Source organism: Schistocerca cancellata, chromosome 4 (genome assembly GCF_023864275.1).
Source record: "Schistocerca cancellata isolate TAMUIC-IGC-003103 chromosome 4, iqSchCanc2.1, whole genome shotgun sequence".
NCBI classification, from domain to species: Eukaryota; Metazoa; Arthropoda; class Insecta; order Orthoptera; family Acrididae; genus Schistocerca; species Schistocerca cancellata.
The window spans coordinates 158,303,360-158,319,852 of NC_064629.1; the positions used below are offsets into that span (position 1 = coordinate 158,303,360).

Consider the following 16,493-nt stretch of genomic DNA (forward strand, 5'->3'; position numbering starts at 1 on the left):
ATTCCAGTGAATAGCTGTTAGACTTTGAGAGTATTCAGGATGTGTGAATATTTTGCTTCACGATCACAACTGTGCACTAACAATCCTAAACGATACTATCATTCAATAAAACTATGCTTGCATAATACTACTATTTTCAATTCTGTATTGCCAACTATTATATTTTCCCTGAAAGACAGAGAAGTGCAGCTGTGGGACCTCGAAAGCATGGGGAATGTAGCATGTAATACATGGATAAACTGCCTCTGTGCAAGAGCTGAGATGATAATTTCTCCATTCACATGACTCAAAATGTTCGAGATTGGGATTGTGAGATGATGAGCTGTGCAGAGAGATGCATGTTGATTGCTGGGAACTTGGAGCTGTCATTGTAACAGACCATATGGAAATGATAAAAGCAGCTGGCACTGTTGAAGAGTGATAGCTCCATCAAGTCAGGAAAACAGCACAGATAGAAAAAAGGACACCTCAAGCTTGTAAAAATGAAATCATAGTGACACTTTTTGAAAAGGGTTGCATGAAATGAATCCAGTATTAGGAGAGCTTCATTGGTGTGTCAGATTGCCAAGGTATTTGAGAAGATCCTGAAAAAGAGAGTAGAAGGAGGAGTAAGAAAGAAACAACATGTGTTTAGACCAAGAAGGTCGACAATGGATCTATTTTATTTTTTCCAATTTGTTTGTTTCAGGGGAGTAAAATAAAAAATTTAAACAGAAGAAGAGTACATATTTTTGAAAATAGGCCTTGCAGTTCATCAGTGCTATGGGCCTAGTGTAACCCTAAACTGTCACTGTAGATGGAATCCACTACTGGAAACAATGGTAATGCCACTGAATGAACTGAGAAAAGTTACTTAGTTTAAAATACTTTACCAGTTACCTTTCCTTTCTGTGTGACCCATTATAAATTATGATACAATCATCCAAGCCATTCCATTAGTTCAGCCAAACATCACTGTTGGGAGAAAACAGTGGAGATTTTAGACTTCTTGCTCTTCTATACACATAAACATCTCACATGGCATGCTGTAGGGATGAGTGCAGAAATGGATACTGTGTGTTTCTATTGGTCAGCAACATATGTTTCATTAACGCTATTCCCATTAGAATATTTTCTGCTAACACTGTGTCATTCAGATGCATATTAAGATCAGAAGTTCTTTTGTGAATGTGGTGTTCTTTGTTTATATTAGTTTGTATAATTAACTTCCACTATAGCGTGTAGTAGATGAAGTTTCATTATGACTCTTGTGTGCTGTCATAAGACTAGGCAGAATAACTTTGTATACCTCTGGTAGCTTAGTTACTGTTGTTGTGAGGTTACAATTAAGATGACACCAAAATTTTGCCCTGGTTGGAAGGTCGTAATGCCAAACACGAAGATGGAGCAAACAACACCACACTGATCACACATATACTGATGATTCAGAGCACAGTTGTACAAGGGGCCAAAAGGCAAAGTAAATGTTTTATAAGTCCATGAGAAACCAAGTTCTAGGAGTGAGCTATTTTTATTATTTTGTTTAACATCAGCTTTTAGTGAAAAATGACTAACATGTGTTTATGCATTAGTTTGTTGCTCATTTTGTGGCATATGTAAATGACTGTTTCTCAAAAATGTGTGAATTAGCTAACAATAAATGAGAAAGGGAGAGTTAATGCATGAAGCATGAACGGAATTTTCAAAATATCTTAGAATATGCCAGTAACAGTACAGTATTCAAGCTCTCCTTCTACCCCCCCCCCCCCCCTGCCTTCCCCTACACCCCCCCTCCAAACACACACTCCCCCACAATTTACACAAAAATAGTTGATGTAGCTGTATTTACAACTAACTGAGAAACCTGGTGTTGCCTGGATATTTATTTATTCCAATCTTCTATTAATGCATCTACACCTCCATCCTCTGTCTGTCCATCACCTCCTCTCCCTCTTCTCTGTCAATCACTCCATTATCACCCCAACCCAATGGGAGATTGGTAATTTTTACCCCCACAGTATTTCTCTCCAGATAGTAATTAATTTGCTGAAATTGATTCATGGATTTAGGAGGAGGCATTGGAAATATGCCTATGTGACATATAACAGGTGTACAAGTATGAAATGCAGATTTCAGACAACAGATGTTGCACCAATGCAGTTTGTGCTATAAACATTTGACACTGCACCATTTTGTTGTGTCATCGAGAAGTGTCATATGTGCATTAGTGATAAACTGGAAAAGCGTGTGCATAGTGTTGTGTTATTGTGTTCAATATGTTGAAATTTATACAAAAAAAGAGCATTTGCAGACAGCATTAATTTTTAGTTTTCATTTGAATAAAACTGCTGGTGAATCACACCAATTACTTCAAGAAGATCCATGCTCCATGCTCATCACAAGATACATGTGAATGATGGTTTCAGCATTTCAAAAATGGTGACTTTGATGTTGCAGACAAGTAACGTGGAAAACCACCATGAAAATATGAAGATTTGGAATCAGAATCGTTGTTGAACAAAGATGATTTGATATACAAAAACAACTCACTGAGCAATTGGGCATTAGTCAACAAACTGTTTGCAATTGGCTATGAAACATGGGAAAGATTCAGAAGATCAGTAAATGGGTAGCACATGAGTTGAATGACAGGCAAACAGAAAACTGCAAAAACACGTGCGGTTTCGCATGCTCAGTACAAAAGGAAGTCATTTTTGCATTATATAGCTACAGGGGATTACAGGTGGATTTATTTTGAGAATCCCAAGTGCAAAAAATCATGGGTAGACCAAGGCACACCATCTACACTGACTGCAAGACTGAATCGTTTTGGAAGAAAGATGATGCTTTGTGTTTGGTGGCACCAGATAGATGTGGTCTATTATGAGCAGTTAAAATGTGGAAAAATAGTTAATACTAAAAAAAAAGGCCACAATACCGAAAGAGGCAACACAAAGTGATTTTTCTTCATGGCAATGTGCCTTCAGATACAACAAAACCAGTTTGTGAGACGTTGGAGGCCCTCAGATCGGAAGTTCTACCCTATGCAGCTTACCCACCAGACTTGGCTTCTTCTGATTACCACTTGTTTGCATTGATGGCTCAAATGCTTTCTGAGCAGCACTTTTGTTCATACGAAAATGTGAAAAAATGGCTCAATGTATGGTTCGTAGCAAAAGGGGAAATTTTTAATGGCATGGTATTCATAAATTGCCTGAAAAATGGGAAAAATTATAACAAACAATGGAGCATACTTTGAATAAAGCACTATTTATCATTCTTCTGAATTTAACATTTTTTAGACAAAAAATCTGCATTTCCAACTTGTACACCAGGTATTGCACACATGTATGTCTAATACAGCAACAAAAATAATCAGTTTTTGAAAATATAATTTAATTGTATAGATAAAAAAATCTACTCACCCATGGCAGCACTATGTGGTCAAAAGTATCCCAACATGTTTCATATTAGGTGCATTGTGCTGCCACCTACTGCCAGGTTCTCTGTATCAGCAAACTCAGTAGTCATTAGACATCGTGAAAGAGTAGAATGGGGTGCTCCGCGAAACTCACGGACTTCGAATGTGGTCAGGTGGTTGGGTGTTACTTGTGTCATACGTCTGTACACGAGATTTCCACGCTCCTAAACATCCCTAGACCCACTGTTTCTGATGTGATAGTGAAGTGGAAACATGAAGGGACATGTACAGCACAAAAGCATACAGGTCAACCTCATCTGTTGACTGACAGAGACTGCCAACAGTAGAAGAGGGTCATAATGTGTAATAGGCAGACACCTATCGCATCAGGATCCACTGCATGTACTATGACAGTTAGGCAGGAGGTGAGAAAACTTGGATTTTATGGTCGAGTGGTTGCTCCTAAGCCACACATCATGCCGATAAATACTAAACGATACCTCTCTTGGTGTAAGAAGCATAAACATTGGACGATTTAACAGTGGAAAAATGTGTGGAGTGATGAATCATGGTATACAATTAGGCAATCTGATGGCAGGGTGTGGGTATGGCGAATGCCTGGTGAATGTCATCTGCCATGGTATGTGCTTCCCAGTGTTGAAAAGCAATTCAGGGATGGAAATTGCATCTTTCAACACATTCGAGCACCTGTTCGTAATACACTTCCTGTTCCAGAGTGGTTACATGACAACAACATCCCTGTAATGGACTGGCCTGCACAGAGTTCTGACCTGAATCCTATAGAACACCTCTGGGAAGTTTTGGAATGCTAACTTCGTGACAGGTCTCACCGACCAACATTGATACCTCTCCTCATTGCAGCACTCCATGAAGAATGAGCTGCCATACCTCAAGAAACCTTCCAGCACCTGATGAACATATGCCTGCAAGAATGCAAGCTGCCATCAAGGCTAAGGGTGGGCCAACACCATATTGAATTCCAGCATTACTGATGGAGGACACCGCAAACTCGTAAGTCATTTTCAGTCAGGTGTCCAGATACTTTTGATCACATAGTGTATATGTCTGATTCTTTGCACCATATGACTCCAGAGATGATGTTAAATGTACCTGTGGTATTCAGCTGTGTGGCTTGCTTTAGGTCCCAAAACACATTAACATAATTATTGGCTTGCTGCACATTCTTGTGACCTCGTTGACCCACTGAAGAGCACAAATAAGAGACTGCAAAATGATGGTCAGGTCCTGCAGAAAGTGTCATCACTTCTGTCTCTAAGCTGGTCATAGGTTGTGTTCCAAAAATGAACAGCATAGAGACAGAAGTGACGACACTTTCTGCAGGATGTGACCATCATTTTTCAGGACAATGCTCAAGCACATGTGTGCAAGCTGTTACTGATTTGTTTGACTGATGGGGCTGCTAAGTGCTATACCACCTACTGCACTCCCCTGACTTAAGCCCTCGTGAGTTCAACTCGATTTCTAAACTGAAGGAAACACTTCATGGCATTCGCTTCAGAACTGCTACAAATTAGTCGAGCAATAGACCGTGCTGCTCGAACTGTTAACTCAACTGGCTCTGCTAAGAGTATCTTACGACATCCACATCACTGGCAATGGGTTATACACAATGCTGGTGACTACTCTGAAGGTCAGTTAAACTTTGAAATACATATCTATTTTGTATGAGCTATAAATAAATAGTTGCCACTATTAAAGTTCTAACCCTCCTATCATGTCTGATGTAGCAGTACTACTGCATGATCATGAAAATCTAGCAAGTCATCAACTTTGTTCCCTTCATAATTCTTTGGGGGATGTCAGCAACAAAAAGTTTCATATTATGTGTAAAGTTTGTTACAGGTTGCTAAGTGCTCTCATTCTCAAATACTGCATGAATGTGTACTGGGTATTTGGATGTGTTACACTTCTTTTACAGCCCCACGTGCAACCCTATCCCCACAGGGCTTCTTTCCCGATAGTAAGTGAAATATGTACCAAGTTTTGATGATATCAATCCAGTAGTTTAGGAGGAATACTGAACATATATACATTTTTACAATAAGCAGAGACTAGAAATTCATCCAGATACTATATAGTCAGTTAAAAAATTACAGTTCCAATTACAAAAGTTTTAAAATGTACTTTTACAAGCCCTGTCAATGAGCCGGAATCATGGTTGACAGATACGTGATTTTAGTTTAACATCTCATTGACACTGAAGTCATTAAAGATCAAGCACAAGCTCAGGTTAGGGAAGGATGGGGAAGGAAATCAGCTTTAGCCTTTCAAAGGAACCATCCCAGAATTTGCTTTAAGCAATTTATGGAAATCACAGAAGACCTAAACCTGGAGAGGTGGACAGGGATTTGAACTGTTATCCTCCTGAATGTGAGTCCAGTTTGCTAACAGCTTTATTCAGTGCACAACTATGATTCAGTAGTAACCATGCCCAGTTTAATTTATAGGGCAGCTGGGATTTGTTATCAAATGATACGTAAGATATGTTTCACATTGACTTAAATGTAAAGGTGAACATGGGAAACTACTACATCCTAAAAAAGTTACATGGCAAATGCCCTTAGCCACTGAGAACAAAAAGTAAGATCCATAGTTGTTCTTAATATAATTATTTATTTCTGTAGCAAACACATTAAATAATTATGTGAACATACAGTTTTCATGTTGTTCCATTTCCATCTCCCAAAACTTGAAAAGCAGTTTTATGCTAACAACAATTTCTGGGTTGTCAAAATGGAACAGACATTAATTACAAATTATTCTCCTTTATTTTAAGGAAAGTATCTATTTACAAGATACATACAAATTTTACACTTTTTAATGATGGGAATCATTTAAAAAATCTGCACCATAATAGCCAATATATTTATTACAAAATGGCCTGCATCATGAATTATTTACTTGAGAACAGAACTAATCAGGTACAAATCAAGGTGTATATCATTATAAGGCTAAAAGAACACCATATACAAACACATAGATACAAACACAACAAGTTGCATACAAGCACAAAATATTTTAAGATTTACTGATGCTTCATAGGTTTACAGTCTTTGTATTTATACAAAAATGTTTCACTGCAGAAGAAAATGTATCCGTTTTGTTCCTAAAATGAACCAATATTTAATTTTATCACAGACAGTGTAAGTGAAATAACAAAAAGTTACTGCAAAGTAACCATGAGTGGCAACCAGTAAAGGGTAATTACTGTTTTCTTTCATGGCATGTTACTTATGTCCATTAAATTTTGTACAGTTGGACCTAGTTCAGTTTTCACATAGTTTGCCAGATCTTCACATTTCTTCTTGCTATTTACATCTTTTGAGCTTCCCCAAATTATGGCACCATTCATCCCAAGACTCTTTGGAATTGCGAGAGAGTTGTAAAGATCCTCCTGAAATAATTTATCATTAGCACAAATATGTCATTAATTTGTCCAACATAACTCACTCACTGACTCATGCTCTCTCTCTCTCTCTCTCTCTGTCTCTCTCTCTCTCTCTCTCTCTCACACACACAGACACACACACACACACACACAGAGCATTAGTTAACCCTTTTGAAATGGTGCCCAAGACTCACTCAGGCAGTGGCTATGCCAGTGAATGGGTAAGACTCAGGCACTGTCAGATGATAGTATGTATATTAGTTTGTAATTTTTTGGTATGGTTAGTGCCTGTAACTGTTGTATTAACAAAGATATTGAAGCAAGTATGTTGTTCTAAATGGAATAGAATGCCTTTTTAATGTAATTCAAAAATCCTTGAAGAGATAAATGTAAAGATATAGCACTCTTTAATCTTAGTGTTAAGCCTTTTTCACAGAAGTATCTGAGAAATGTGGTAAAATTATTGTGGTGTAAATGACAGGCTGCACCTTTATGTGAAGCATTTTAGCTGTTTACATGCCTACAGTACAGAACTAACAATAAATGCACAATGGGTAATGAAGCAGAATGGGACAATATTTAATGAAAAATATTATTCCAAACATTATCAGAGACTGTGATAGTACCACACAAAGTTACATAGATACAAAAGCTTGAATTGTATAACTGTATGGATGAGAATAAGTCAACTTAAGATGAATTGTGATCAATTAAGCTGAATTCTCTGTATTTTATAGAGATATTGAAATAAAAACTAGAAATATGTCAAAAATAATGTAAACAAGAGCCCAGTTTATCATTTGTGGAATTTATGTGTATAAAAGTGATAGTAATCACAATACAGCCAACTGTAACAACACAGGATTTTTTTAGGAATGAAGGTCACATTGTATTTGTAATGTAATTAACAGAAATAATAAAGACACTGTTACTGACACACATGCCACATGACTTTAGTGTGAAACCTGTTGTAGTTTAACATGCTAACTGTTTCAGAAACATTGTAATGATCTGTAAATCTAAATTCCATAACCAGTTTTGCAAAAGTGTCAAAATATTGATTGTAAATTGAAATGTTTGATTTAAGCAATGCATAATATAACTTTGTAATTGTTGGAATCTATGTTATTAGTAATGACAGTAGCCACATCAGTTCAGTGTTCTGTTAGTTTTCAGTCACAAAACCCATGTCAGTCTTGTCTGTGTTGTGACGCAAGAAACATATTTTAAAAGTATTTTGTCCATTTTGTCTATGTTATCTTTTGGTTAACACAACATAAAATTGCTTGACACATATAAAACTGGACTCTGATGTTACTATAGGTGGAGAACTTACAAGAAACCTGAGTTACTCAACTCAGTTAAATCATTTATTATCAACAAGTTAATTTATTGAAATGTAGGTATGAATCTGGATACATTTTAAGTGTATCAACCTACCTGCTGTCATATGCTACTTTCTTTCTGATTCAACATCTCTTGTGCACTGACGCCATACTAATTAAGAGCAGTTAGATATTTAACTCAAATGTCAAAGAAATCCTATCAGAACACTAAAATTGTGCAGGGATATCTACCCAAATCTTTGGTACCTGAAGTGCCAGGCACTTGCACACATTATCTGGGCACTTGTGTAATGGTCACTTTGATTGTCAGGAAGAGATAAACCCAACCAACACTACCAATGAAGGAGATTTTATGGCTATGACACTTACCAGCCTACATGGTGGTACAGGGTGTATCATCAAGGAATGTGGGATGAGTCAGATGACTGTTGTTTGCATCTTTTATCAGTATAAACTCCATACCTTTTATTATGTCAGTCACTTGAAGATAATTACTTTGAATTTTGTATAGAACTTTGTCCACATGCTTGCAGAGTACGAGAGATGATATTGTAATGCATTTTTAAATGTGTGCTCTTTACTTACGAAGCAGTTTTTACTAACCATTGTACTGTAAATTAATGTAAGATGCACTACTGGGCAACAGACGGTACTGACTGAGTTTGTCAGGTACAGCAACATTGGCTGTGGAGGATAAATGTATGGTGTAACATCATAGCAAATTTCATTGTGGGATCATATTTAATAGGTATACAACACATTTTCTTACACTCTACCCATTGTTCTAAAGAAGATAACACTGTTTTAGTGACAGTGTATAGGGTGCCAACACAATTACTGTTGAGCTTAATTTTTCTCCTGTTTTGTAACACAAATATTGCACGAATACTCCCTGACCATTGCCCAGGATGGAATGCTGTAGTAAAATGACCGTCCAGATCCACTGATTTGATTTATTTTTTTTGGGGGGGGGGGGGGGGGGGGCTCAAATGTGCAGACTAGCATGATATCCCAACAATGCCAGAGGATGTGTGTCTCCTGTTGCACATGCTGGTATATCATTAATTGAAATCATCTCATTTGTTCAGTGACAATTTCAAATATGCACTGCAGCAGATGGGAAACTTTGAGCACATATTGAAGAAAAGCAGAAACCTACATTTAATTGAGCAAAATTGTTTAGTTTGCAGAAGATAGGTAGTCACCAAATCATTTTGTATATTCATTTATATTACAGTTTCAAGTATTATCAGTTGGTACCAAGATCTGACAACAGTTCTTTACACTTCAACAGGTGATCACAGACAAGTTTCCTCCTAATTTTACTACATTTCTTAGATACTTCTGTGGAAAGTTTAAACATCAGCATTAAAAATCAGTATGTCACCATACCCATATTTTCAAGGACATTAAAGTGGCATTTAAAAAAGTACAGTTCCATCAAACAAAGCACATTTGTTTTAATATTTCAGTGTTTCAGAGTTAAAGAGTATTATCCATGCAACTGTATTACCTGCAACATTGTGTAATATCATTTGGAAAAATATATTGATATCTTGAACTAACTGCTCATCAAATAAAAGGGGTATTTATACATCTTACATGACTCACACTTTGTAGATGTATATTGTTACAATGAGGAACTCCTCAGTAGCAGGGTATTATTTACCCAAAACAGCACAAGTACTGTCTAAGGTCTGCTGATTTTAATTATTTCAGGACCACAGCAGATACTCAGTTAACAATCAGAAAAGTGAAATTTCCTCCAAAGGCAGTTCTTGTTGACAATTAAACTGCTTTAGCTGATAGAAAGTCTGTGAAGGAATATGCTACATTTCCTTTTATTCATACATTATATTAGACCACAAATTTCTCCACCACAGTCAAAAAATGCTAATTTCTATGCACATTCACTGAACATTCTGGCAAAACACCTCAAAAAAGTACAAACTATCTTTAAAGCTGCAAAACTGGAGGCACTTGTATGTTTAAAAAAATTCAAATACAAGGGGACAGATGAAAATGGTAAACGTGGTCGAAGCTTTGGGTTATTGTCATAATAATAAGAAATAGTACAAAAGTATGTGTCAGTCTACTAAAAATGTGAACTGCTGAAGAAATAAAATTGACATCTAATGGAAGAAGTCTTTGGAAGAAAATTTATGGAAGGTGGAATATAATTACATACTAAACCCTGTAGCATCCAGAATTCCTTAATTTGATAGTGTAAAAAGAAACAGAAAGTGAAAATTACACAACCAAATTAAAAATGGCTGAATCTCAAATCTGTTGACTGAAGGCATAGAAAATGAAGATATGAGTGAACAGACATCAGAGACTAGTGGTCAGAGGACTAGTCTTGATGCTTGCTGGAGAAAAGTGGCCATGTTCTATGAAGGTGGTCATCAGTAAAGAGTCAAAGAAATGATGACAAGAAGGAGAATAAAGAAAAGATGAAGGGAACATAATTAGAAACAGTGTGTGTGTGTGTGTGTGTGTGTGTGTGTGAGAGAGAGAGAGAGAGAGAGAGAGAGAGAGAGAGAGAGAGAGAGAGAGAGAGAGAGATATTTCTTCCTATCAGAGCTACTCTTGTAAATTCCTGTCAGAGCTACTCTCATAAATAGTTAAGCAGAACACATTAGTTTTACCCGGTCAAGCAAGTTCCCCTTAGTGTGAATGTCTTATATCTCAAGTAAAGACTCTATATCAAGATATGCAGTGATAATTTTGTTATTACTACATTCACCAACTATTGTTTAAAAGTTTCAGGATAATGCCAACTAACTAGCTTTAAAACAGTACAACTTTAAGGACTTTTACTTTAACTTTCATATCTGATTATTGAAGATAACTCTTACGAGGTGATCTGGTTACTCACAGCACACATCATAATTATAATGGTAGCATGTTGAATGTTCAAAGACAAAATTTTCATTGACTGGAATTAATCCTGATGAGACTGAGAGGCATGCTTTTAATTTCAGTTGGTAGATAATCAAAGTTAACTTCAGGCTGTCCCTGGACTGTCATGTCATATGACTGTTGAAACTAACGTATCTGCCATTTACCTTTGACTGGTAACCGTTTGCATCAAACATTCACAATAGTTAATTATTTATATTTGTACTTATAAGCCAGGAATATATAAGGGATTGGCCTTGGCTTTATGTAGCAAATCAACTCAGCACCTAACTGTGTCAGTGAGGGTAGTCAAAATGAGGATGTCCAGAACAGGATTTGAACTCAGATCATTTGAAATATGATTGCAGTGATTTACTAGGCAGTACAAGGGGTAGAGATCTCTTCTGAACAACACGTTACAAGGCATCCCCGATATGGTCAATAGTGTTGATGTCTGGGGAGTTCGGTGGCCAGCAGAATTGTCTAAGCTCAGTAGCAATTCTGGACGTGTGGGGTGTCGCATTGTCCTGCTGGACTTGCCCAAGTCTGTCGAAATGCATAATGGACATGAATGGATGCAGGTGATCAGACAGGATGCTTACGTACATGTCACATGTCAGAGTCATATCTAGATGTATCAGGCTCCCATACCATTCCAACTGCACATGCCGAGCACTATTACAGAGCCTCCACCAGCTTGAAATGTCCCCTGCTGAGTTGCTGGGTCCATGAATTCATAAGGTTATCTCCATATCCCTACACGTCCATCCGATCGATACAATTTGAAACGAGACTTGTCTGACCAGACAACAGGGTTCCAGTCATCAACAGTCCAGTGTTGATGTTGACTAGTCCAGGCGATGAGTAAAGCTTTGTGTTGTGTGGTCAGCAAGGGTACATGAGTGGGTCTGCAACACTGAAAGCAAATATCGATGATGTTTCAGTGATTGCTTTGCATGCTGACACTTTTTGATGGCGTAGCATTGAAATCAGTAGCAATTTGCAGAAGGATTGAACTTCCTACACGTGGAACGATTCTCTTCAGTCTTTGTTCGTCCTGTTCTTCCAGGATCTTTTTCCGGCCTCAGCGATGTCAGAGATTTGATGTTTTACCAGATTCCTGATATTCATGGTACACTCGTGAAATGGTCATACAGAAAATTCCCACTTCATTAATAACACAACATTCAAACTAACTTAAATCTTGATAACCTGCCATTGTAATATCAGTAACCAATCTAACAACTGCGCCAGACACTTGTTGTCTCATATAGGTGTTGCTGACCGCTGTGTCGTATCTGTTTACATATCTCAATATTTCGATACACATGCACCAGTTTCTCTGGCGCTTCAGTGTATGTTCTGGTACGTAACAAACTGGGTATGTTGCACAATGGCCTCCTCATTTGTCTCCTTGCACCTTAAATTCACTGACTGAAGGGGAACTGCGCTAAAACTCCTAAGAAAAGTCACAAGAATGTTGGTCAGAACTAAATCATTATTGCTAATAATGAAGGTCACTTGTTATGACTACTATTTATTTTTCATAACCTGTTAAAATGAGCAGACTCCAGTGTTCCATATATTGCATCCTAGTCACATTACAGTCACTGAATCCCTAGAGATAATTGGTGTTGTCTGCTACAAGTGGCATGAGCATTATGCACTGCACTGCCATCACAGAATTAGGGGTTCACATAGAAGAAAGCTGTGACCAGTACCGTCACAAAAAATAATGGATGCCAAAAGGGGCTGGCCCTCCCGTGTATTCGCCACTTGCTTTACAATTATGTCATACCAAATAATGTATCCACTTGCTGCCTATGTTTTTATGGTCCTTGTTTCCCCATTGTCTTCGACAAACGTTATTTGGATTTTTGGCATATACCAGTACCAGCTTTTTCTAATGAAGTACACTCTAAGACACAAAACTAATCCACCATGAAGGAATTACCCAAATGGGACAGAGACCAGTACTTGCGATGTAAATGTACATGTACCTATACAGACGAACAAATGATTACACTTTCAAAAAAACTGGATGATTTATTCGAGAGAAAGAGCTTCAGAAATTGAACAAGTCGGTAAAGCATTGGTCCACCTCTGGCCCTTATGCAAGCAGTTATTCAGGTTGGCATTGGTTGACAGAGTTGTTTGATGTTCTCCTGGAGGATGTTATGCGAACTTCTGTCCAATTGGCGCCTTAGATCATTAAAGTCTCGAGCAGGGTGGAGGGCCCAGCCCATAATCCTCCAAATATTCAGAATTGGGTAGAGATCCCACAACCTTGTTGGCCAAGGTAGGGTTTGGCAAGCACAAATTAAAGCAGTAGAAACTCTCGCCATGTGTGGGTTGGCATTATCTTGCTGAACTGTAAGCCACGAAGAGCTTGCAATGAAGGACAACAAAACTAGGTGTAGAATATCATTGATGTGCTGTAAGGGTTCCACGGATGACAACTGAAAGGGCCTTTCCGTGAAGTGAAATGTCACCCCAGGTCATCACTCCTGGTTAATGAGCCTTACAGCGCTCAATAGCCAGGTTGGTATCCCTCAGCTGTCCAGGGCATCTCCAGATACGTCTTCACTGGCCATCAGGGGTCAAATAAAAGTGGGACTCATCACTGAAGACAATTCTACTCCAATCCGTGAGATTCGAGGTCGAATGTGCCTGACAGCTCTGAAAATAGGCTTGTTGGTTTACAGAGGTCAATAGTAGTCAGTGAAAGAGGTGCCGTGAGCTCAGCCCCATTTCTGTGAGCCACCTATTAATGGCCCTTGTAATTGCTGAAGCACCAGTTGCACCTCAGATAGATGATAGTGATGAATCAGTGGCTCTGATTACCTCTCTGGTGATTACACATTCCTCTCATGTCTTCTCTCAAGTTCAATGGCATCCTTCTTGACACTGTGTTTGGTTATGGTTCAATCATTCCTTCCAACATCATCAAAAAAAGAGGCAGCGTTCCTATTCAAATGTTGAGTGGATTGCCGATTACTCCAACTGGCTTCTTTGAGCCCAAGTACACGTACTCTCTCAAATGCTAACATCTGTGTAGGTTGTTCATGCAACTGCCTGCGAGGTATAGTTACTGTTCAGCTGAGTACATGGAATGAAATTCACAAAGATTTTATGCCCTGGTATCGACGTGCCCCTGTTAACTATTCTTGCCAGCTGTGCAGTGAGATTACACTGCGGTGTCACACATTTGTCCATTGGCCACCAGAATTTACAATTTTGCATTTTCCGTTTGTGACCAAATACCACAAATCCTTCGTGGTGCATTTTTTGAGTATATTTGGTCCTAGCTTGCAACAGTCGGGCGATACTTGGACTTTGTGAGTGTGATGTCTATGTCCACATTGCAAACTAAACCCAACAGTCGAACGCTACAGTGGCATCTAGAGCACCAGTTCCATGACTTGCATGTAACATCCTCTAAATAGTAGTAATTGTTTTTCTTATTGTGGTTGACTCCATATACTTGTCTGTTATACAACCGAAGCCCATCATTCAAATTCTATAGCGTTGTCTACACCCCCATTTCGACAACTTTCGTGTAATGTCCCATAAACTGCTGCATTAGTTTTTCTTGCTGTTGTTGACATCATAGAGAGAACTGTTACGCAAACTAGGTCCATCGGTCTAATTCTTCACAGGCACAGGGTGACAGTTATTGAATATATTAAATAAAATCGTCATAACTTCTGAATGGTTTGCGTTAGGACGTTCAAACTGTACGGTTGGCCGCGGGGCACGATGGTAACTAGTATGTGCATGCACACGCGCTTTGTTGTTGTTAGCCATTTGCCCATGAGACCCTGTCGTCCAATCCCAAGCAATACTCACGTTTGAGATGCGACACTGTATCTGCAAATGGATTTGCCATGGAATACAAATTACCTTACCCAAATCGACCAATTGTGCAACACATTGTCTGTGAGATATCGCTATAGCATCACAAAAACATAGTGCTATAGCGCAAAAGCATCTATAGCGGCAATACCTCATACAGATAGGAAGGAACCAAGAGGAACGACGACAATGGTGGAACGAGCGCAAAAGGCAGTGTGGTGGTGCATGTCACTGCTGTTCTATAACGGTCACCCCCCCCCCCCCCCACCACCACCCCCCGAACCACTTCCAAGGGCGTGCTAAAAAGTAATGTCTCCGATCATTCACGTGAAAACTCTTCAAGCTTTTTAAATGAAACCAATGTTATTAACATTCTACATCTTTTCCCTTCATATTTATATACACTACTGGCCATTAAAATTGCTACACCAAGAAGAAATGCAGATGATAAACGGGTATTCATTGAACAAATATATTATACTAGAACTGACATGTTATTAGATTTTCACGCAGTTTGGGTGCATAGATCCTTACAAATCAGTACCCAGAACATCCACCAACCATCCATTACGAACGGCCTTGATACGCCTGGGCATTCAGTCAAACAGAGCTTGGATGGCGTGTACAGGTACAGCTACCCATGCAGCTCCAACACAATACCACAGTTCATCAAGAGTAGTGACTGGCGTATTGTGACGAGCCAGTTGCTCGGCCACCATTGACCAGATGTTTTCGATTGGTGAGAGATCTGGAGAATGTGCTGGCCAGGGCAGCAGTCGAACATTTTCTGTATCCACAAAGGCCCGTACAGGACCTGCAACATGCGGTCGTGCATTATCCTGCTGAATTGTAGGGTTTCGCAGGGATCGAATGAAGGTTAGAGCCACAGGTTGCAACACATCTGAAATGTAACGTCCACTGTTCAAAGTGCCGTCAATGCGAACAAGAGGTGACCGAGACGTGTAACCAGTGGCACCCCATACCATCACGTCGGGTGATACGCCAATATGACGATGACGAACACACGCTTCCAATGTGCGTTCACCGCGATGTCGCCAAACATGGATGCGACCATCATGATGCTGTAAACAGAACCTGGATTCATCCGAAAAAAATGACGTTTTGCCATTCGTGCACCCAGGTTCGTCGTTGAGTACACCTTCGCAGGCGCTCCTGTCTGTGATGCAGCGTCAAGGGTAACCGCCGCCATTGTCTCTGAGCTGATAGTCCATGCTGCTGCAAACGTCGTCGAACTGTTCGTGCAGATAGTTGTCTTGCAAACGTCCCCTTCTGTTGACTCAGGGATCGAGACGTGGCTGCACGAACCGTTACAGCCATGCGGATAAGATGCCTGTGATCTCGACTGCTAGTGATACGTGGCCGTTGGGATCCAGCACGGCGTTCCGTATTACCCTCCAGAACCCACCGATTCAATATTCTGCTAACAGTCATTGGATCTCGACCAACATGAGCAGTAATGTCGCAATACGATAAACCACAATCGCGATAGGCTACAATCTGACCTTTATCAAGTCGGAAACGTGGTGGTACGCATTTCTCC

General features: G+C 39.1%; 1 protein-coding gene across 2 annotated transcripts in view; it reads right to left on the reverse strand.

Annotated features, from left to right (window-relative positions):
- Window positions 1-6,111: 6,111 nt before the first annotated feature.
- LOC126183441 (hyaluronidase-like) overlaps window positions 6,112-16,493 on the reverse strand; it is a 268,965-nt gene continuing 258,583 nt past the window's right edge. For both annotated transcript variants that reach the window (XM_049925429.1, XM_049925428.1), the window contains exon 6: window positions 6,112-6,836. In XM_049925429.1, coding sequence (XP_049781386.1) covers window positions 6,660-6,836 — 177 coding nt within the window. In that variant the 3' untranslated portion in view covers window positions 6,112-6,659. The remainder of the gene's footprint in view (window positions 6,837-16,493) is intronic.